Here is a 21,758-nt window from a genome sequence, read left to right on the forward strand (position 1 = left end):
GTGAAGCTTCCAGATTGGCCAGGGTGGGGGCGGAGGCCTCCGTGCCCAAGGGAGTTGGTGCAGTGGTGCGTGGTTATCGAAAGGGGCAGGTAGCTCAGATGTTTGGTGACATCTCGTAACACCACGCCCCAAGGTCGCTGGTCTTCCTTGGCTTCACCCACGCACGTGGTGGCTCCCTAAATGTCTGTTTAGAGTCTGTGGTCATAGGCCCTGGGAGGGAACACAGAAAATACCAATATGAAATCATCACCTAGAAACAAAGGCGGGTGAGTCTGATGCATGGAAATTGCATCTCAGTAAGACTGTTGTGAAAAGTGGTTTCTTAAGATCTGAGCCTGGAGGGTCATCGCATGCAGAGCTCATGTGGGGCCAGCGGCACCACGAGGGCCTTGGGAACACGGGGGATGCTCAAGCAGGATCCTGAGTTACTTACATGAGCGTCACTGGTTCCTGAAGAACAGGGCGACAATGGAGTGCAGTGAGTTCCAGGCACGAGGCTCGCTCCGGCTTCACTTTATAGGAACAGCTCTGTGTCTCCCGGGTGAGGAGCTCCTTGCAGGGCTGCTCAGCATCTCATAGACTTCAAGATATTTTTATGTTAAAATAGTGGGGTTATGGGAGGGTACAGCTCAGTTGTAGAGCGCATGCTTAAAATGCAGGAGGTCATGGGTTTGATCCCCAGTACCTCCAGTTAAATTTAAAAGTAAATAAATAAACCTAATTACATCCCCCCAAAACCCCCAAAACCAAACAAAAACAAAGAAAAACATTTTTTAAATAGCAGGGTTAATAGAACAGAGAGATTTTCAGGGCACTGGGGAGGAGGGGAGTGTGAGGTTTTAAGACTGGGAAGCACTGATCTGGAAACAAACATGGCGCCCGCATTGGAGCGGTTTCTTTGTGTGACCATCCTGTCTGTGTCTCCTCCCCCTAAGTGGCGAGGGAGGGACCCCGTGTCTGGTGTGCACCCCGCACGGCGCCCACCCACCTGCGAGCAGGCACTGCCATGCTCGTGACAGGAATGGTGCGGGTTCGGTCGGGCTGGCCTGGGAGCCGATCTTAACTCCGCGCTTAGCTGAGTTAGGGGCTCCCTCGCTGAGACTTTCCTCATTTCAGAAAGTGCAAACCCACCTGCCACACAGGTAGTGAAAACCCAAAGAGCGATGCCTGGAACCATGTCTGGGATGGAGCAGGTGACCAGGAAACACTGGTGCCATGCCTCCAGCTCCACACCTGTCCCGGGAGGTGACACGAGGCCAGAGGGATCGCAGCTCCCTCGACACACTTCCTCAGTGAGGGACCTCCGAGCCTGCCCCGCCCGCCACTGGCCCCCGCCCAGGGAAGGGCCACCAGCCCAAGGTCTCAGAGTCACACCATAGACAGTGGTCATTCATGTTTTATTTATGACAGTTTCTCAGAACACACACATCCAGTCTGGGAACAGAAGTGTACAGCATGAGGCTTAAATAACGTTCCTACACTATGTACAATCATCGGCGGAGGTACAAAATATCTGTACACCTGTGCGACCCACCCAGAGCAGGGGCGTGAGCCAGACGAAGCCTGCGCCTGGGCAGGAGACAGCTAGAGAAGAGCTGGTGGGCAGGGCAGGGCTTCCCGTCAGGGTTCCTCTCTGACCCTTGGCTCTTCACACAAGGCCCTGCAAGGCCCTTGGGACAGCAGTTCAAAGGGCTGGACTGGGGTGTGGTGGGGGACTGGGAGCTCATCTGAGCACTGAAGTGGGGGAACAGCACAAAGATGCCTTAGGGAAAACAGAACTTTCCCTATAACTCTATCCTTGCACATCAGAGGGCCGGGAAGGGTCTGGGGGCCAGGAGAGGAGGGCTGTAGGGGGCACTGGCCATGCCCTAGCTCCTGAGCCCACAGCAGGAGGCCTCGCCAAGCTGGGAGCAGCATGCAGTTTCCTGGCTGGGTGGCAAAGAGGCAGACACTGGGCTTCAGCCGCTCGGCAGAAAGGAGCTCAGGGTTCTTGCAGGCCGGCCCTGCCTACAGCAAGCCGGTGAGCACACTGGGCACAGGCCGTGGCTGGACGACCAGGGGTGAGCCCGCATCCAGCCCAGACGGCTTCGGGCACCCCGGGAACACGGGCCTTGCCACGGGAGAGGGCAGGAATCTGCAACTCCACCGAACTGGGCGGTGGGAGAAGGTCCCGGGGACAGTCTTCCCTACGGTGGTTTGTGCTTTAAACTGCAGCGGGACTGGACAACCGAGGGCGGAAGACTTCCTAAGCTACACCGTGGCCACGGTGGGTGGGCAGGGAGCCCCTCCCAGATCCACAGCTGTCCCCTCCCGAGGGAGAAGTGGCACTCTGACCACCTCAAAGGCGCGGGTGTGCTGGCCTCTGCCTCTCCGCCTCTCTCCCTCCTCGGCACGCTCCCGGGTCAACTCCACGGGCTGCCTTCGAGGGGTCAGGCCCCAAGAGGGATGAAAACACTGACCTGGTTAACACTGAGGACAGAGGTTGGCACAGGGCCGTGCCGAGAGGACGCAGGCAGTGGGGATGGAGGACACCTCAGCGCTTGCACGGGGCTCAACCCGGGAGCCGGGGTGTGGGTGCAGGCTCGCTAGGCTCCCGGGGCTGGGATGCGCCTGGGCTCGGGTAGAGACCTGGGCCTGCGGGGGTAAGAGGGCAGCACTCCTGGGCCCCCTGCCCGCCTGCGCAGCCTGCCTGCAGGGCCAGCCTTCGGGGAGGACAGGCCTCGGGCCGAGCCCCGTCTGAGCAGGGCAGCCCGGCGTGGGCACCCTCAGTCTACGTAGGACAGAGCCTGTCTGGGGGGCGCCTCCTGGGCTGGCTTGCCCAGGCGGCCTGCCGCCAGCCCTGCATTGTGCTCAAGTCACCACCATTTTGTGCTTCTGACCTTAGGGTGCTTGTGCAGAGAGGGGTGCGGGGGCCTGCCCCCAGCCACGATCCCCGACGTCCCTGAGGGAGCGGGCAGACCTCAGCGCTCTGCAGCACAGCTGGGGTGGCTCCCAAGGCTTCAAGTTCAGAGTCAGTGCTTCTCCCGGACAGCAGAGCTGGCCCCACCGTGAGGTAGCTGGCCCAGCAGAAACAGCAGAAAGCGGGCAAGGATGCCGGGCACCTCTCGGGCTGCAACAGACCCTGCAGCTGCGGTCCAGCCGATCCGGTCGCCCCAGGCTGGGCAGCCAGTCTTTTGTGTTTCTACAGTTTGTAAACAGTCATGCAGACAATTCTTTCCTACAGGTTGCAAGACTGAAGCTTCCCATGGGGGCGGAGAGGGAGAGGGATGAGGGAGGCTCACACTCTTTTCTGAGCAGGCCCCAGGATGGTCAAGTAGGAGGGACCTCCAGTCCCAAAGGTAGACTGTCCCAAGCTCCAGGCACATTCCTGCAGCACAACGGCTCGCTCAGACTTCGCCCCCACATCCAGCAGGGGCCCCTCACAGCAGGACGACTTCCTTAGCCTGAGGGGCAGCTCTGGTCAGGGGGACAGGCCGTACTCCTCCCTCCTCTGCCCTGTGTGCCAGGTGCCGCGGAGGGAGGGGCACCGAGGGCAGAGCCCAGGGCCACCTCCTGAAGACCCAGGTCACCGTGTCCTCTAAACAGAGCCGTGGCTCCCGGCGCCCAGAAAGGCCGGGAAGCACAAGGCCAGTTAACCATCGGAAAAGCAGGCGGACAGGTCAGGGCGGGGGAGGGGCGGGCCCAGCGTGCTCCCTCCCGGGCCCGCCTGCCGCTGGAAGGCGGACTTAACAATGTCTCTGGAGCTGGGAGTTCACAGTCCCAAAGAAACTCAGTGAAGTCCCTCCCTCCGCTGATCTAAAGGGAGAGCCCCCTTCCCTGTGCCGGTTAAGGCTTGAAAAAGCATCTCCGGAGAAACCAGAGAAAGAAGCTAGGGGCTCTGCCTGGTTGGGGCGAGATGCAGGGGGCTGGGGAGGGGCGGGGCCGGGTGCACCATCCAAGCCACGTCCTGGTGGACGGGCCTCTGAGCTGCTTCCTACGTGGCCCACGCAGGGCTCTGGCAGTGGGGCCCCGGGTCTGGGATGCGGGGGCCATGGGCAGGAGACCCCGTGGTGAGAAGACACATGTGGCGCTGCGGGCATGGCTGGTGTAAGGCTGCCCAGGAAGGGTGCCAGCCCCGGACGGAGGAAGGCACTGACGTGGCAGGCGGCCAGAGTCGGGGCACTCAAGTGGTCTCCAGGGCAAGGCGGGGGGCAGGCCCGGGCTGCAGAGCAGAGCAAATGGAGGGGCAGCCCTGGAGGGCGGGAGTAGGACCCCCTTGGGGACTCCTGGCCCCCAGGAGAGGAGGGAAAGAAGATGTGGGAAGAAACTTCAAGTCAGTTTCCAGGAGGCAACAGCAGAAGTAAAAATAAATAAGGTAAACCATTGAAGTATCCTGCTCATCTCCCCAAAGGAGGCTCTACAGCAGCTCCACTGTGGTCCAATCAGAAAGGAGCCCATGCAGCGCTGGGGTCCTCGGGGAGCGGCTACCGGTGGCCGAGGGGCTGAAGGCCAGCTGCACGCCCAGCTGCCGACGCCTGGTTTCCACGGTTACCTGAGGGCTATCTTTTTGGGCTCAGAGGCAGGTGCAGTGGCTGGACCAGAGGAGGCAGGGGAGGCCTGCTCGTCTGAGGAACACGGTGGGGGGGCTGCCTCACCTCCCCTACAGGCCCTGCCCTGGGCCAAAGGCTGGAGGAAGGGCATTGGCCAGCTCGGCAAGAGAAAACCGAGGCCAGGGGTGGAGAGGAGAGAGACTACGGGAAACGCCCTTTGGCTTCACAGCTTAATTTCCTCCCGACCTCCCTGTCCCCAAGGAGGGGGTGGACAGTACCCTGTGAGGAGGCTGGGGAGAGGCCGGGGAGCAGCAGAGGGGCCTCTGGCCCCAGCTTCCTCTCCGCGGGGTCCAGGCTGCTGGGCAGAGGGCCGGGTGGCCCTCTGACCTCACTCCTAGCGGGTGCCACTGGGTAAGCGCCGGGCAGTCCAGAACTTCACCGTCAGGTCACTGGGGTGAGCAAGAGAGGACTGGTCAGCTCCTGAAGTGGGCCCGGCTGGCGCCCACCCGTGAAGGCGGGCCTGGGTCTCCCACTCGCTAGGCAGCGCTGGGCTGGGGCAAGCGATGCTCAGGGCCGGGGTGGCTGAGGGTGGAGGGGTGCGAGGCAGTGGGCGGGCCTGTCATCCAGGCCCCGTAGGATTCTCATCGTGGGTTTTCTCTGCTGTTGCTACTTTGTTTTGTCCTGTCCAGGCCTGAATGCTGCCCCTCTGCCCTCTGCCCCGGGCACCCCTCTCCTGGGGGGGTCTGTCCCCCATTCATGCTCAGAAGGAAGAGGGCCAGGCAGGGCAACCTCTGGGGGGTGGGGGGAGCAGGCAGGATGTGGAGGGAGAGAAGGGAAGGGGAGTAAAACAATCTCGTACCGTGAAGAAGCAGCTCAGATCGAAGTGGAGAAAGAGGGGAAAGGAGAGGGGGAGGCTGAAAGAGGAGGGGGGGCGGACGTAGGGGGGAGGGGGGAGGTCAGGGCATGGTGGTGGCTCGGCCCTTTATGGCCAGGACTCGGCGAGGAAGGCAGGGGGTGAGTCCAGGGACGTAATTCCACAGCTTTACCCGGCAGTCACTGTGGGGGAGAGAGGCGGAGGGAGGGGGTGGAGAGAAGGGACACAGTGGGGACAAGAAGGAAAAAGAAGAGACCCCCTGAGCAGCTGCCCAAGGGACAGAGGGCCTGGGCACCCATGGACGGGCCCAGAGCTGGGGCTGGAGGCAGGGGGCCTGGGGTGGCAGGACTGCTCTGCGGTCTGAGACTCCTGGTCAGGGGTCAGGACTGTTGGGTGAGATGAGGTGGGGGGTGGGGGGTCGGTCCCGGCCTGGGGCCCAGCACCGCCCCTGCCCCCACGCCCGGTGGGCGCTCCGGGAAGGCTGGCGCGCAGGCCGGGGGCGCCTGGGGAGGGGTGGGCTCCGTCGCCTGGGCCTGGGGGGCCCTGCCCAGGCTGGGGGGTGGGGGCACCAGAGCAGAGCCCTGTGCCCACCCAGCACCCACCTGGAGGCGGTGAAGACGTGCCGGGCGTTGGTGCAGATGGCGTTGATGGGGCTGTCGTGGCCCTTGATCTCGCCGATGGGTGTGAAGTTGTCCACGTTCCACACCTTGATGACGCCCGCGCGGCAGGCACTCAGCAGCATGGGGCGGCCCGGGACGAAGGCCAGGGCGCACACCCAGTCCTTGTGCGCGGTGGGAATTTGCTGTGGGGGAGCCAGCCGTGAGGGCGGGGAGTGGGGGAGCCCCCGGCAGGCAGGCCACACTGAGCTGCACAGGGGCCACAGGGCCCAGAGACGGGTCCTTGCACCCCTCTCCCAGGCTCGGACCTGAGACCCTGCACCTGAGGAGAAGCCTTCGGCCCTCCTTGGGGTCAGCTGGGCTCCACAGTCAGACCCTTTCTGAGAGCCGCTGTGTGAAGGTGGAGTCAGGAGAGCCTGCCGGCCAGCGGGGTGAACCCAGAGGGAAAGAGGATGCAGAACAGACCAGCTTGGGGGGCTCTGGCCCAGGACGCAGGGTCCCAGGCCCTGCCTGAGGGCCGCCTCCCCCCACCCCCACACCTGCACGAGCTCCTGCTGTTCCAGGTCCCACTTCTTGATGCCATTGTCTCGGGAGCCGCTGAACAGGACGTCCCCCTGGATGGCCAGACACTCGATGCCGTCGTAGTGCGGGGGCTCAAAGTTGTGCGTGGGGCCCACAGTGCCCGACACGCACTCGCCCAGCTCGAACATCTGCGGAGGGAGGGCGGGAGGAGGAGTCCGGGGAGGGCCCGCCAGGCCGCCCACCCACCCTGGGTCCTGCGCGTGGCCAGTCCCCAGGGCCGCACACCAGGTGGAGGGAGGGGGCCGCCTGGGGAGGCGGGAAGACTGACTGAGGTTAGCACAGGGGAGACCCGCAGGCAACACAGGGCTGCGGTGGACAAGGGAGGGCTTGGAGTAAGAGCCTCCTGCCAAATTTTTTTACTTCATGGGGGAGGGGAGAGCTTGGTGGTGGAGCGCGCGCTTAGCAGGCACGCGGTCCTGGCTTCAGTCCCCAGGCCTTCCACTAAAACAGAAAATTTTACAATAAACAAATATGACACTGCCTGCACTTTAAACAAAAGCATTCATCGTAATCCCACCATCCTCTCTTTCCTTTTTTATCTGCTCCTTCCCAGCTTCTGACCCTGAACGTGCGTTTCTAACGACACGATCAGGAAGAAAGAGGATCAGGGCTGCCTGTGCCCTGTGGGTTTTGCGACGTCTGTCACGCAGTGAGTCGCACTGCAACCTGTTCTGTGGGTTTTCCCTCATTTACTCGACTGTCACTCTGGCCTTAGACATTTGGGTTCGTTCCCCTTTCCGCCATTTACAAAACACCGCTGAAATCTCGGCTTTCTGCGCACACCTTCCTGCTCCTTGGGAGTAACTTTTTAGCATAAATTCCCAGAAGTCTCATTATTTGTCACGACTGCTCCCAAGGCAACGGAGGGGGAGGGATGAGGTGGGGAGAGAGCGAGAACTGTGAGAATGGACCCCCAGCCCTGCCGGGCCTTGAGGTCAAGGTCTTCTCGGTACCTTAACATAGTGGTCCTTGGAGCCGGTCACTACCAGGTCATGCTGGCTGGCGGTCTGGGTGACCGTCAGGCACATCACAGGGCCAATGTGGCCAGTCAGCTTGCCGATGGGCTGGAACCTGTGGCAGGGAGGTCCAAGCGGGGAGGTGGATTGGGGGACCCCGGAGCGGGGCTGGGGGGGTCTGCTGTGGCGTGAATACCCAGCCAGGGTCCCTCCCCCTTGGAGCAGGACGGAGACCCAGACACCAGCCGCCTGTATCCTGGGGGCTCGGAGGAGCAGCCTGGGTCCTGCCAGCCCTGGGGCACCCCCCGCCCCGCGAGTCCTGTGTCCCTCCCCTGGCCCCTCCCTGACCTGCTGAGCTCCCAGATGCGGACGGCGTTTCCCGAAGCGGCATACAGCATGGTGCCCGAGGGGCTGAGGGCGATCTGGTTGACCTGGTGCTCGCCCTGGGCGCTGGTGATGCTGCGCGTGGACGCCGCGGCACAGGCATCGCCTGAGACCACCTGGCCTGAGGACCTGCCGCGAGGGAGACGCAAGGTCAGAGGTCAAGGCGTCAGCAGAGGCCAGGACACCTGGCAAAGCCACATAGAACTGATGGCCCGCTTCTGCCAAGAAGCCTTCCCCAACAGATGGACAGGAGCCACGCTGCACCTGCAGGTTCCTGGTCCCATGAGGGTGGGACCAGGGGGCAAGCTCCGCTCAGCCCGCCGCTGCGAGCCAGGCCGGGGAACTTACGTGAGAGTCCGGATGCACTTGGCCGAGTCCCGGATGTCCCACACCTTGATGTAGGAGGTGGACACAGAGAACACGAGCCCAGAGTGGCTGCAGTACTTGATGGAGACCACGTTGTTGGGGTGGCCCTTCAGAGCAACGATCTCCTGCCCGGTGACCAAGTTCCACACCTTACAGCTGCGGTCTGCAAGACGGCCAGTGTCCTGTCACCTCAGGGGGCCGGGCATGCCTGTCCCTCCACCCACTGGGGCCACCAACGCTGGGAGAGGTGATCCAGGGATGCCCAGAGGAAGGGGCTCCAGGTGTGGGGGAGAGAAACATGCTTGCGCCTGCTCCCGTGGAGCAGTGTGTGCACAGAGACGCAGGACTTCAGTTCTGTGAGCACGGCCGAGGGGCAGGGCCGGGGCAGAATCCCCGCCTGCTGACAGCTGACCAAGTTAACAAATGGTGGTGAGCAAACTTCAGGGGGAAAACTTGGAATCGACCAATCTGACCTAGACTGACAGCTGTCTCCCTCCCGCCACGCAGGTGTAGATAGCGTTTCCTGTTTCTCTGCCAGCATGTCTACCACCCAGCTGCTGCGTCTGCTGGTGACGTTCTCTGACTTTGTTGCTGCGACTAAGGAACGGTAGCTTTGTAGACTTGTGCTGCGTGGCCATCGGTGCTGGGGGGCATGGGGGTGCTGGGGGCCTGGTACTCGGGGCTGAGATGAGCAGACAGGGGGCGGCACCTGACAAGCTCCCTGGAGTTTCCGAGGCAGGTCTGGAAGGAGGAGGTGGACGGAGCCCCTACGGCCAGCTCTGAGGGTACCCGTGGAGGGGATCCCTGAGCCCTGGCAGGCAGTGAGCCAGCCGACCCCCCACACTCCAGCCGGGCAGCTGTGTTCACATCTCCTGGGCAGCCCGCTCTGGTGAAGGGACCAGGAGGGAAGGGGGAGGCCCTGACCCTACCTGGCAGGTCTGGGCTCCACCCACCTTTGGACCCGGTGAAGAGCAGCTCGTCCGTGGCGTCCAGGCAGAGGATGGGCTTGCTGTGGCCCTCGGCCATGGAGACGCACTGCAGCGGGGCCGTCCGCGCGCCCTTGGCTCCTCCGACAGGGGTGATGGTGCCCCTTCCCAGGAGAGAGGGAGAGAGGCACCCGTCAGCCCGGGGACTACGGCCAGGCTCACAGGGGAGGGCCAGGCAGAGGGGCACAGGGCAGGTGCAGGAGGCTCCAGGCACCCCCGCCACAGCCCTCAAGGCCTGAGGGCTGCGCGGGCAGGGGCCTGTGCTCCAGCAGCCCTCCTGGCGCCACGCTGAGCACTTCTGGGAGCAAGCCCCCCAGGCACCACCGGCAGAACCAGAGCACGTGGACCCCACCCTCAGGGAGGTCCCCTTCGAGGCCGGCCCGACCTAGACCTGAGACGCACGTGCTCCCAGGGCCCGGCAGGGCAGGCAGAGACGCGAGCTGGAAGGGGCGCCTCTGCTGCCTCGGCTGCCCCAGGGGGAGGCGCGGGGCGTGGAGAGAGGGTGCTCAGGCTGCCACGCCCCCGCAGAGAGCCGCACACGCAGGTGTGCACCCCACCCCACGGCCTTTTGGGACCAGCACGGTCAGGCCTGTGACTGCTGTTACAAAGGGCTAAGTCCTCCCAGGGACCCCTCCTCGGCTCTGGGGAAGACATCTGGGCCCCTCTGAGAAACGAGACTACAGGACTCAGAGCGGCCCCCCTCCCCACAGACACTCAGGGTGGCAAGCAGGCTTCCCCTGAGCGGGAGGGCCTGAGGATGAGGCTCTGTTTCTCAGGGAGGCCTTTGGGAACAAGGCCCTGCCTGAGCAAGTCCAGGCTTGAAAGTATGTCCTACTTTCCTAGCTCTTTCCAAAGAGAGGGCTGACCCTGACGGTGACACCGTGGCCGAGAGCATCTGAAATGACCGATGTCCCGCCAGCGGCTTCCCAGAGCTCCCGCGTCCAGACTCAGCTGGCCCACCCCGAGGTCAGCGGTCAGAGAGGTCCAGCTGCCCCCCAGCGTCGCACACACACGGACGGCCCCCCATGCCGCCCCACCCCACCCCAGCCCCCCACTTCCGATGCTTGTTTGGGCCCAGCTATGTGGCTGGGAAGGCACCTAGGACAGCTGTGGGAAGATGGCATGTTAACAGGAAAACCCTCCTCTGATGGAGAGGCCGGGGAGGAGGAGGGTGGCAGGCTTGCTGCGGTGGGAGGGTCACAGAAGCCTCACCCCAGGCCAGGGAATGGTGAGCAGCACTGGGAGCCCTCAGTGGAGGGTGGCCCTTTCCCAGCAGGGGCTCAGGCCCCCTAGGTGCTGGGACGTGCTCCTCGAGTTGGGGGGCTGCGTGGAGTGGGCTGTGGGGAGAGGGCCACAGGCCAGGAGAAGTGGGCAGGGGCACTCCTCACTCAGAGCCCAGGTTGGGAGGCGCCCACGGACACAGCTGAGCAAAAGCAAGGATGCCGAGCACGGCGGACTGGTGGATCCCCCCTCGGCAGAGCTCAGCCCGGCCCGGCCCGGCCTCCAGGCTCCGGAGCACCCCCTGGAGCCCCCAGCAAACGACCCACAGCCATGCCTCCCCTCAAGCCCCCAGCTCCAGCCTGGTGCAGTCAGAGGCCACGCAGCACCCCCGAGAGGGAGGAACCAGGGACGAGGTGGGGCCACGAGAGGAGGGGGCTGCATGCTGAGGACAGGGTGCAGGGGGCGGGGGGGAAACAGAGGATGAGCCATTCGGTGTGTACCTCAGGACCTCCGACAAAGAGGAGTCGCTGTCATCAGACCTGGGGGCAGAAAATTAGCTGGATTAGGGGGGAGGGGAACACACACGAGGGAGCAGAGGCGGCAGCAGCGCGGGGAGGTCAGAGGGCGGTTATCTCTGCAAGGGGAGCGGAGAGAGGAGACGGGAGGCCAGAGGGACAGTGGGAGAGGGCACTGGCCTGGGAGCTGGGGGCGCCCCTTGGCTAACGGGGGGCTGGGGCGGGGCCTCCCGGTCCCAGGCTTCGGCTGCCTCACCGCACAAGCTGGGGGGCACCCTGCCCCCTCCGAGCAACACTGTGCCTGCCCCCACCCTCCTAGGGCGCTAGTCTCTCCCAGCTGCTCCTCAAGGACTTGCTGGTCACCAAGCCCACTGTCCCTGGGAGCTGCTGGGACTGTGCCCAGGAGCTGGCTCTGCACACACATGGTTCCTGACACCTGGCCCCTGGACAGGGCGGGGGTCTGGACATCCCAGGGCTGGGATGCCGAAGTCCCACCCAGTGCTGCTGAGAGGGACCTGACAACTGTCAAGGGGTTGGGGGGGCCTGGCTGGTGTGGGGGGGCCTGGTTGGTGTGGGGGGCCTGGCTGGTGTGGGGGGCCTGGCTGGTGTGGGGGGGCCTGGTTGGTGTAGGGGGGCCCTGGCAGGTATGGGGGGCCTGGCTGGTGTGGGAGGGCCTGGCTGGTATGGGGGGCCTGGCTGGTGTGGGGGGCCCTGGCTGGTGTGGGGGGGCCTGGTTGGTGTAGGGGGGCCCTGGCAGGTATGGGGGGCCTGGCTGGTGTGGGGGGGCCTGGCTGGTGTGGGGGGCCTGGCTGGTGTGGGAGGGCCTGGCTGGTATGGGGGGCCTGGCTGGTGTGGGGGTCCCTGGCTGGTGTGGGGGGGGCCTGGTTGGTGTAGGGGGGCCCTGGCAGGTATGGGGGGCCTGGCTGGTGTGGGGGGGCCTGGCTGGTGTGGGAGGGCCTGGCTGGTGTGGGGGGCCCTGGCTGGTGTGGGGGGGCCTGGTTGGTGTAGGGGGGCCCTGGCAGGTATGGGGGGCCTGGCTGGTGTGGGGGGGCCTGGCTGGTGTGGGGGGCCTGGCTGGTGTGGGACAGCCTGGCTGGTGTGGGACAGCCTGGCTGGTGTAGGGGGGCCCTGGCAGGTATGGGGGGCCTGGCTGGTGTGGGGGGGCCTGGCTGGTGTGGGGGGTCTGGCTGGTGTGGGAGGGCCTGGCTGGTGTGGGAGGGCCTGGCTGGTATGGGGGGCCTGGCTGGTGTGGAGGGCCCTGGCTGGTGTGGGACGGCCTGGCTGGTGTAGGGGGGCCCTGGCAGGTATGGGGGGCCTGGCTGGTGTGGGGGGGCCTGGCTGGTGTGGGGGGCCTGGCTGGTGTGGGGGGCCTGGCTGGTGTGGGACGGCCTGGCTGGTGTGGGAGGGCCTGGCTGGTATGGGGGGCCTGGCTGGTGTGGGGGGCCCTGGCTGGTGTGGGGGGCCCTGGCTGGTGTGGGGGGGCCTGGCTGGTGTGGGTGGGCCTGGGTGGCAGGGGGGGCCTGGCTGGTGTGGGGGGGCCTGGTTGGTGTGGGGGGCCTGGCTGGTGTGGGACAGCCTGGCTGGTGTGGGACGGCCTGGCTGGTGTAGGGGGGCCCTGGCAGGTATGGGGGGCCTGGCTGGTGTGGGGGGGCCTGGCTGGTGTGGGGGGCCTGGCTGGTGTGGGACAGCCTGGCTGGTGTGGGACAGCCTGGCTGGTGTAGGGGGGCCCTGGCAGGTATGGGGGGCCTGGCTGGTGTGGGGGGGCCTGGCTGGTGTGGGGGGCCTGGCTGGTGTGGGAGGGCCTGGCTGGTGTGGGAGGGCCTGGCTGGTATGGGGGGCCTGGCTGGTGTGGAGGGCCCTGGCTGGTGTGGGACGGCCTGGCTGGTGTAGGGGGGCCCTGGCAGGTATGGGGGGCCTGGCTGGTGTGGGGGGGCCTGGCTGGTGTGGGGGGCCTGGCTGGTGTGGGGGGCCTGGCTGGTGTGGGACAGCCTGGCTGGTGTGGGAGGGCCTGGCAGGTATGGGGGGCCTGGCTGGTGTGGGGGGCCCTGGCTGGTGTGGGGGGCCCTGGCTGGTGTGGGGGGGCCCTGGCAGGTATGGGGGGCCTGGCTGGTGTGGGGGGGCCTGGCTGGTGTGGGGGGCCTGGCTGGTGTGGGGGGCCTGGCTGGTGTGGGGGGGCCTGGTTGGTGTAGGGGGGCCCTGGCAGGTATGGGGGGCCTGGCTGGTGTGGGGGGGCCTGGCTGGTGTGGGGGGCCTGGCTGGTGTGGGAGGGCCTGGCTGGTATGGGGGGGCCTGGCTGGTGTGGGGGGCCCTGGCTGGTGTGGGGGGGCCTGGTTGGTGTAGGGGGGCCCTGGCAGGTATGGGGGGCCTGGCTGGTGTGGGGGGGCCTGGCTGGTGTGGGGGGGCCTGGCTGGTGTGGGGGGGCTCCTGGTGTGGGGGAGGCCCTGGTTGGTATAGGGGGCCTGGCTGGTGTGGGCGGACAGCCTGGTTGGTGGGGGGGCCTGGTGCTCTCCTCCTTCAAGGCAGGTTCGTGGAAGGAGCAACGTTTTGACCCAGCAAGGGGAGGGGCTGACGTCAGGCGCCAGGCCCAACGACCAGCACTTTGCAGCCTGGGCTCCCCCAAAAGACAGCACCATCCCCCATCTAAAAGGACTGAGAAGCCGTTAGAGCTGAGGGGAGCCTCCTGGGCTGCAGAGAGCTGGAGTGGCAGGGGCCCCAGCAGTGTGGGGCGCACAGGAAGGAACACACGGCGGGCCAGGCCCCCCCGGGCAGAGCCCCACCGTCAGGGCCGGAGCCGGCGCGAGTCAGAGCTCTGGTCTGGGCCCAGGTGGGCCTCCTCTGGGTGGACCCTGGGGCCTCTCTGGGCCTCAGCTCCTCTTTGCAAAACACGGAATACGACCCTCGAGGCTGGTTTGCAGTTCACGTGTGCCAGCCCAGCGCAGCGTGGGGGCGACGCGCATCAGTGTGTGGGTGAGTGCCCAGCGGGAGGGTCAGGAGGGGTGGGCTGGCCCCACCATGTGGAGGGGACAAGGTCTCCTGCAGGGACGGTTCACGAGGGCACTGGGGCCTGGTCGCAGCGTTAGTGAGAAGGCAAGTTGAAGCTGAAGGGGCTTCGGAGAGGAATTAAGAGTCCACAGGAGGATTCAGAGGCAGTTTTGGGAGGCCCTCGAGGTGCCCGACGTGCATGGCCTCCCCTGCCCCAGCTGCCCGGCCCCAGTCCTGGGGCTCCCCTCCTGCCTCTCCTGCGGTCCCGGCATGCCCAGGGCATGGCAGGGTCCTCGCTCAGCACAGAAAGGGCACAGGTGCCGCAAGAGGGTCCAGAACAGCGAGGCCAGGGTCTGCCCGCCGCCCCACCTGCCTGCGGTGAGGACCGGCCCGCAGGCTCCCTGTCCCCTCAGCGCCCCCGCCCCATCCCCGGCCCCTGACTCTTACTTGTCCAGTGCTGATCCTTGGCTCTGATTACTGGTGAGACGAGAGAAGACGTTTCGGTCGTTGCGGGGCCGAGTAGGAGGGGATGAGGGGGGTGTGAACCCGTCTGTGGACCTGGCAGGCGGGCGGGACACAGGGCAGCATCTGTTAGCACCCGCACCTCTGCGCGGCCGTCTGTGTCGCTGTCTGGCACGCGGGGCAGGTTCTCCCTCAGCCCGGCTGCCGCCCAGCCCCCGGGGGCTGCTTTCCACAGCCAGTCCTCCTTCTCCGTGGGTCTGGGAATTCACCTGCTCACTACAGCCTACTAGTCACCCCAAAACAGCGCCAAGGGCTTTCCTGGTTGTTTGCAGACATGAGGACAGCAGCGAAAACTTGAGTCCCCAAGCGCACGCGCTCCGGCGGAGGCCCAGAGGGGCGCCGCCCGCCGCCCGCCGCACACACGCGGCTTTCCCACAGTCTGCTTAGCGCCGCGCTGGGTGTACTTTTGTGCCCTTTGTTGGTGATGTCAGGCTGAAATGGTGCTGCAGGGCTGTGGTGTCCTGAGCTCCGGGAAGCCGGGCATGATTTTTGGAGAAAGTGCACGTGAGAGGAGCTTTGCTCAGGCGTGAGTCCTTGCGCTGTTGGCCATGAGGCCAGTGTGCATGGACTAACGACACCTTTTAGACAAGGTGCCGTGAACAGAACCCCCGTGATGGGCTGATGAGAACGCTGCGGCTCAGAGGCCCAGCCCCGTCCCGCCTTAGTGGCTCAGGGCCACCGAGTCAGTGCTCAGTGACTCAGGAACCGTAGTGCTGCCAAGAGCGGGACCCGACGGTGGGGGCGGGGGAGTCCCAGACCGCATGGGCCTGCCCCGTCCGTTACCGCGGCCCCTCTCCTGGCACAGCTGTCCTCAGGTTCAGCCAAATCCCCCCTTCCCTGGACAGCCATCGTGAGTTCAGACTAAATCGCCCCCAACCACAAATTCAGTGTGCTCCAGGGTGACGCGGTGGCCTGAGGGGCCCCAGGTGCACAGAGGTCATTCGGCTCCTCCCACCAGAGGCCCGTCTGCAAGCCATGAGCCCGGGCTCGGAGACAGGAGAGAGGGACGGGGTAAGTCCTCCGCCGCCACGGCAGGTGCAAGGGGGCACCTGAGCCCTGTCCTTCTCCTGCTTCTCTGTGGGACCCGGGGAGGCCACCAGACAGCTCTGAAGATCTAGATGAGCTGGAGAGGCATCTGGAGACCTGCAGAAGCCCACGGGGCCCTGAGAGGCTGGCCGGCTGGGGACCTGCCACGGCTCTGTGTCACCTCCTGGCTGTCCTTCCCTTCTAACTCCTCCCACGTGACAAGTCCCTGAAAGGACCGGCAGCCATGACTGGGGCAGAAGCACATCGGTCCAACAGCCAGTCCAGGCCGCAGCAAAGCTGCCCACACTGAGCTCCCAGCAGTCAGCAGGTTTCAGCAGCAGGCTTGGTCCCCAGCTCAGGGGGGACCTGAGCTGTGGCTGACAAAGTGGGGAAGGGGCCTATGGGGGAGCTGAGCGGGCCCAGATGAAAGTGTCCACAGCGGTCTACAGCGGGCATCCCGCCCCCGGGACTGGATGGGCAGCGACCCTGCCACAGGGTCTGGAGCATGCCCTCACCTGATGGGCTGCCCTCGGTCATAAGACTTCCTCCGGGTCAGCGGGGACGTCTCGGCGCCTCGAGACTGCCGGGGGCTGGAACGGAGGGTCCAGTGAGGCCCAGGCCCACCTCCTGGCTCCCCCCGCAGGCCCCACCCCCAGCTCGGCCCCCTCCTTACAAAGTGCTCCCTCTGGTGGGCAGGCTGATGGTCCGCGAGACCTTGTCCCGGTAGTAGGGGTCTCGGACGGAGAAGCCCACTCCGTCCTCTTTGATCTCCACCAGGGAGGCCAGGGACTTGGTGATGTTCTTGGTGGAGGCGTCCAGCGGGGGGCCCAGGCACTCGGCCGACACAGCCTTCATCTGGGCAGACAGCGTGGGCTCCCCCTGGGGCGGGAAGGGCTGAGTGGGCCCACTGGCCCGGACAGGACCACACAGAAGGGGGAGCTGGGGAACTTCCCACAGGGGGAGACGTGCCACCTGCCCGAGGCAGAAGGGCTGAGGGAAGGGCCAGGCAGACACCCCTAGACTGTCTCTCCAGGCCCCTGCAGAGTCCAAACCAACAGGAAGGTCTTCACCCTGATCTGCACGTTGTGAACAGTATGCCTTGGCTGGCCTCTGCTTCACCAGCTGATCAGTTTACACAGAAGCTGTGCCCAATTCACTGTTCCCAGTCCACAGGCTTCCCCCTTCTCCCTTTAGTAAACCGTTTCTTGGTTCAGTCTAGCCTTGTAACCCCTCCCTCCACGTCAGGCAGACCCCCTCACTGTTGAATCAGTTATCTGCACGCAGGATACCAGACATCTAGGGTTAGCCTCTGACTCAGCAGGAGGCAGAGTCTAGGGTGGGGAAGAGGGAGGTTTCTGAAAGTGGGGCCTCTGGCTACGGTGACATCACTCCACCCTCTTCACAGTGATTGGGCTGTCACAGGTCACACGTCTGGGCAGCACCACAGCGCCAGGTTAGACCCTTCTTGGCACCTGCATCCCAGCTGGAGGCAACCCTGGGTTGGGGCTGGGGGTGAGGGCAGAGCCACAGGAAGGCAGAGACCAGGCTGCGGGGGGCCTCTGCCCACCTTCTGTGGGGCTTACCTTGAACTTGAAATCGTCATGGCTGGTAGAGCCTTTCATAGTGAACGACTGGGAGAAGCTAAGGAGGAAACAGGGTTGGGGTGACCGGTCAGGATGCTGGCAGCAAGCGTCCTGGCTCCCTGGGACTTGGACTTGTGAGTCCCAGAGAGCCCCCAGCCCTGGGACCCTACAGCATCCCCTCGCCCCAGACCCCCGCACAGCTGCGAGCCCACCACTCACTCCCGCCCCGGAAACTCACCTCCCCTCAGAGAACTCGGAAACCTCCTCATCTGTGCTGGCGTAGCCATTCTCTGCGGAGGGAGTGGAGGGGTGAGGCCCCACGGCGTGCAAGTGGGAGGGGACGGCCTCCCTTCCCCCCTCACCCTCTGGGATCAGGCAGGGCCTCTGGGGAGCCTGGGCAAGAAAGGGTCTGCAGGGCCGGAGGCAGGGAGCCCCGGGAGTGTCTGGGGCCCCGAGGCCCACGCCCCACGCCGCCCCGTCCCGTACCCTGCTGCACGTTGTAGATGAGGGCCTGCAGCTCGGGGTGGGCCTCCGCCTTCTCCCGCAGGGCGTCCAGCAGCTGGTGGTTCTGGGAGGAGCCCGCTATGTCTGTCTGCCTCAGCCGGCCCTCCAGCAGCCGGATCTGGGCCTCCTTCTGAGCCACCTGCAGCCCCTGCGGGTGGGGAGCAAGCTCTGGGGTTACCTTAGCTCAGCTTGGGGCTGTGGGGACCCCATCACTGCCCTCCCCAAATCTGCTCCCAAGACGCTTGGAGGGCCTCCCACTAGTCCCCAGACCTCACCTGTGCCTGCCACGGACTTGAGATGCACCCCAGCCCCCTTCACCTTCCCCACGTTCACGCTGCAGGACACACTCCCCAAATGGGCTGAATCCTCTCCCCAAAATGCACATGTTGATGCCAGCCCACCTTGTCGATGGACGCCTTCAGGAAGTTGTCCAGCAGGAGACGGGCTTCGGCCAGCGAGCAGGAGCTAATGACCACCGACGTGTCTGTGGAATCCAGCTCCTCCTGGGACCGGGAGGCAGAGGGCCTGTGTCACCAGGACGGCCCCACCTGCCCAAGTGCCCGCCGCCCCGGCCCGGCCAGCCCACAGGCACCTTGGTCTCCTCCAGCTGCACGATGGTGGCCTGGCAGTCCCCAATGCTGTCATTGATGTAGTCGATGTTGGCGGCCAGCACCTCGATCTCCTCCGCCAGCTCCTGCAGCCCCTTCTCCTCCTCCGGGCTCTCGGCCTGCAGCCTCTCCCGCTTCCTCCGCAGCGCCTCCTGCAGGAGGAACAGCTCCTCCCTTTTCTGGGGGAGGGAGGAGGCCTCAGGGTGCTGCCGGCCCCGCCCCTGCGCGCAGCTCCCAGAGGGGCTCCAGGCTGAGGGAGGAGACGGGAAGGGGCGGCAGCCCACCTTGATGAGCCGCTCCATGTCGGCCTCCAGGTTGACGATGGTCATCCTCTGCATGACGATGTCGATGATCCTCCGCTCCAGGGACTGCCACTTCAGCCTGGCGGCCTTGCTGAAGCTCTGGCTGGCCCCCTTCTTCTGGAACTTCTTTCTGGGGGACCAAGGCCAAGGGGTCCCGGCAGGACCACCCTCAGTCTCGGCAACCGCGTGGAGCCCCTGACCCAGAGCTGACAGCGGAGGGGACCCTGGCGCTTGCCTCTCCCTGGGCCCGCCCCCATGGGCCAGGTGCCCCCACTGCCTCACCTGGGAGGGCGGGTGCCAGGCACAGCAGGCGTGGGGTGGTTCCCCAAGAAGTGGCCCATTTTGCGGTCCCACTGACGCACGATGCTGGAGACGGAGCGGGCCCCCGACTCGGCCTCGGACGAGGTGGTGCTGGCCGACACCTCGGCCCCGGAGTCCAGCATGGGCGGCTTCAGGCCCACTCGCCCCGCCACCCGCTCAGACATGGGCTTGGTCAGGCGCCTCAGTGCAGAAACCTGGGGGCCCAGAGGAGGGGGCCTGGTGAGCAGGGTGCCCCGGAGCCCACAGAAAGGCCCAGCTTGAGGGTGCCTGGCAGGGAGGAGATGGGGGCTGCTCCGTCCTGGCTTGGGTTTGGGACTGAGAAAGGGCCAAGGGGTCTCGGATGGGAAATGAACACAAAGGAGACTTCGCTCTTTTAAAACGAGCGTCTCAGGCATTTGGACAAGCGCCAGCAGCCTGCCCCTGGGGCCTAAGCTCTCCTGCCGAGACAGGCCACCCAGAGTCAGAGCACGAAGCGAGGGGGGAGCCAGGGCCACGGGGCGCCCCCAGGAGAGGGGACATGGCGGGGCCGCAGGGGAGGAGCCGAGCTCACCTCCTGGGTTTTCCTCCTCAGGACTATCTCCTGCTGCCGCTTCTGGGACTCCAGAGCCCGGATCTGAAACTGTGGGTGGGAGAAGAGGTGGGGTCCACACTCAGGCCCTGAGCCGGGTCTGTGCAGGCTGGGCTGGGAAGGCCTGGCCTGCTCTGCATGTGAGGGCGTGGCTTTCGGGGCAACCCTCGTGCAGCCAAAACTCGTTGGCAAAGGGCTTAATGGCCTTTCCCCGAGGCCACCATGTGGGCCCCTTTCTGCACAAGAACTAGTCTCCGGGCCTCTTCTCCCCACTTCGGGCGGGGAGCTCTGGACCAGAGGGCAGGGGCCTCTCTGCAGGGCTGGAAGCTGTACAGCCTTACACGGGCCTGCTGGGGACCTGGCAGCTCCCTGCCCTGAGCTGGGCTCCAGGCCCTGCTCTGAACCACAGGGGGCTGCACCAGGGCCTGCAGGGGTCCTGCCCTTCGGCATCGGGCCATCTCCTGTCACTGCTCGGGGCGGCAGGAGCTGAGGCCCGGGGCACAGGGACCCTGGGGACCCGGATGTCCTCAAGGCCACCCCTCACCTCCTGTCGCCGCTGCTCCTTCTTGAGCTGAGCGATCTCCCGGTTCCTCTTGGTCTCTACCAGCCGCCGCCGCTGCTGCTCCTCCCGCATCTGCTTCATCAGGGCCACCTGGGATGGCAGAGGGGTGGCGGGAGCGGTGGGTGCCCATAGCCTCATCAGTGGGGGCTGGAGCTGCCCCCCAGCCGGGTCAACCGACCGCCAGGAGCAGCCCCACTGCCAGCCCGGCTGTGCCGGTGCAGCCACCCTGCTGGGTCCCACCACGGCCTCCACCGCTCGGAATGTCGCGGCTCCTGGTAGCCCTCACCCAAAGCCACTGCCTGGTCCAGCCATCCTAGGACTGGCCTGAGGGGCTGGAGGCCAGCCACCCCGCCAGATGGAACCTGACCTCTCTCCCACCCACAGCTGAGCTGCTGACCTGCACACGCCCAGGCCAGGCTCACGGTGATGACAATAAAAACCAGCATCGTTTATTGAGACCACGGTCCACGCCAGGCCCCGTCCTCATGATGATCATACAAGAGAGGCATGATCGCTCCCGTTTTATAAATGAGGAATGAGCTTCAGTGAGACAAAGTGACTTAAAGTAACAAGTGGCCAGACTTCTAGCCCAGGTCATTTTGCCTCAGTTCCTAGCACGGCCACAGGGACAGCATCACTGCAGGTCACAGCAGAGCTGGCCACCGAGCACAGGGCCTGGAGCCAAGTTCTCAGAGGCCCGGCCAGAGGCACAGAGAGCACCACCAGTGTGGTGTGGCCAGAGGTGACCTGGCCTTATGGGGAGCCGCCCCCCTGACCCTCACGTCCCAGTACCCAAGGCACAGAGTGCACAGTGCATAGGGGTCAGACTCCTCTCACATGACAGTGGCATGAGAATCAGGTGCAGGTGGTCCTCCTCTGCCACTGAGGCCTCAGACACCCCGGGAATGTCAGCAGGCTGCCCCAGGTCAGCAGGGAGGAGAAACGACCTGGGGGGGGAGGGGCCGGGTGACTGCGTTGGCTCCTCCCCCAGGAGGCATGCTCTGTTGGGGGGATCTGCAGAGAGAAGGAGGGCTCCCTGCTGCTGGCCTCTGGGGTCCAGGCTGAATGTTCCCCCAAAGGGCTGGGGACGATGAGAGCAAGTGAGGTGTCAGCTAGGACTGGACCTGAATCCACACACTGAAAGCTGCGTGCACACCCAGACGGCGGCCCTCTTCTGGGGTCTGGGCTGGGGGCCTCCCGGGGAGGGATGCATCTTTCTGGACAAAGGCCCATCTGTCTGCCCAGCTCTGCACGGGTGGCTGAGCCCTGCCAAGGTCATCACAGGGGTGGTGGTCTCAGGACGGGTAGATACATTCCGGGCACATGGCGGCACAGTGCCTGAGGTCGGCGCTGTCCTGAGGTGTGCAGAAGACTTGCCCCCTCTCCCTAGGACACCTGTGTAACTGCAGGGCCTGGCCCTGAACTGTGGCAGCAGGGTCTCGGGCACTGGCTCTCAGGGCATCCAGCTTGGCTTCTGTCCTTCCGACAGAGATCCTGGGACGGCCCAAGTATATTCTTTTCAGCCTCTTTCCCAGGCTCACAAAAGCGCAGTGAGCTGGGCAAAGCCGGTCCCCGGCTGAAGGGCCGAGCAGGCTGAGACTGAAACCCAGGAACACACAGGGACCCTCTGTCCTTCACACACATCCTGAGCATTATTACATTATTTTTCCAGGCTTCAGAGATGGTCCTCCCTCATAAGGCTGTACCGTAGGGTCACCTCCTGCTGAGACAGCAGCTGGCCAGCACTGCC

At 65.1% G+C, this 21,758-nt stretch overlaps 1 protein-coding gene across 1 annotated transcript in view; it reads right to left on the bottom strand.

Annotated features, from left to right (window-relative positions):
• Positions 1–4,745: 4,745 nt before the first annotated feature.
• The window catches only part of KIF21B (kinesin family member 21B), a 40,853-nt gene continuing 23,840 nt past the window's right edge, over positions 4,746–21,758 (bottom strand). Inside the window, 22 exon segments of the mRNA XM_072948812.1 lie at positions 4,746–4,978; positions 5,389–5,499; positions 5,501–5,585; positions 6,006–6,205; positions 6,560–6,730; positions 7,556–7,673; positions 7,907–8,071; positions 8,291–8,471; positions 9,262–9,398; positions 11,016–11,054; positions 14,460–14,570; positions 16,076–16,150; positions 16,234–16,439; positions 17,144–17,201; positions 17,382–17,433; positions 17,630–17,795; positions 18,049–18,150; positions 18,240–18,434; positions 18,540–18,687; positions 18,840–19,072; positions 19,429–19,497; positions 19,991–20,098. Coding sequence (XP_072804913.1) covers positions 4,976–4,978; positions 5,389–5,499; positions 5,501–5,585; positions 6,006–6,205; positions 6,560–6,730; positions 7,556–7,673; positions 7,907–8,071; positions 8,291–8,471; positions 9,262–9,398; positions 11,016–11,054; positions 14,460–14,570; positions 16,076–16,150; positions 16,234–16,439; positions 17,144–17,201; positions 17,382–17,433; positions 17,630–17,795; positions 18,049–18,150; positions 18,240–18,434; positions 18,540–18,687; positions 18,840–19,072; positions 19,429–19,497; positions 19,991–20,098 — 2,733 coding nt within the window. The 3' untranslated portion in view covers positions 4,746–4,975.

The sequence above is a fragment of the Vicugna pacos genome, chromosome 23, assembly GCF_048564905.1.
Source record: "Vicugna pacos chromosome 23, VicPac4, whole genome shotgun sequence".
Lineage (NCBI taxonomy): Eukaryota > Metazoa > Chordata > Mammalia > Artiodactyla > Camelidae > Vicugna > Vicugna pacos.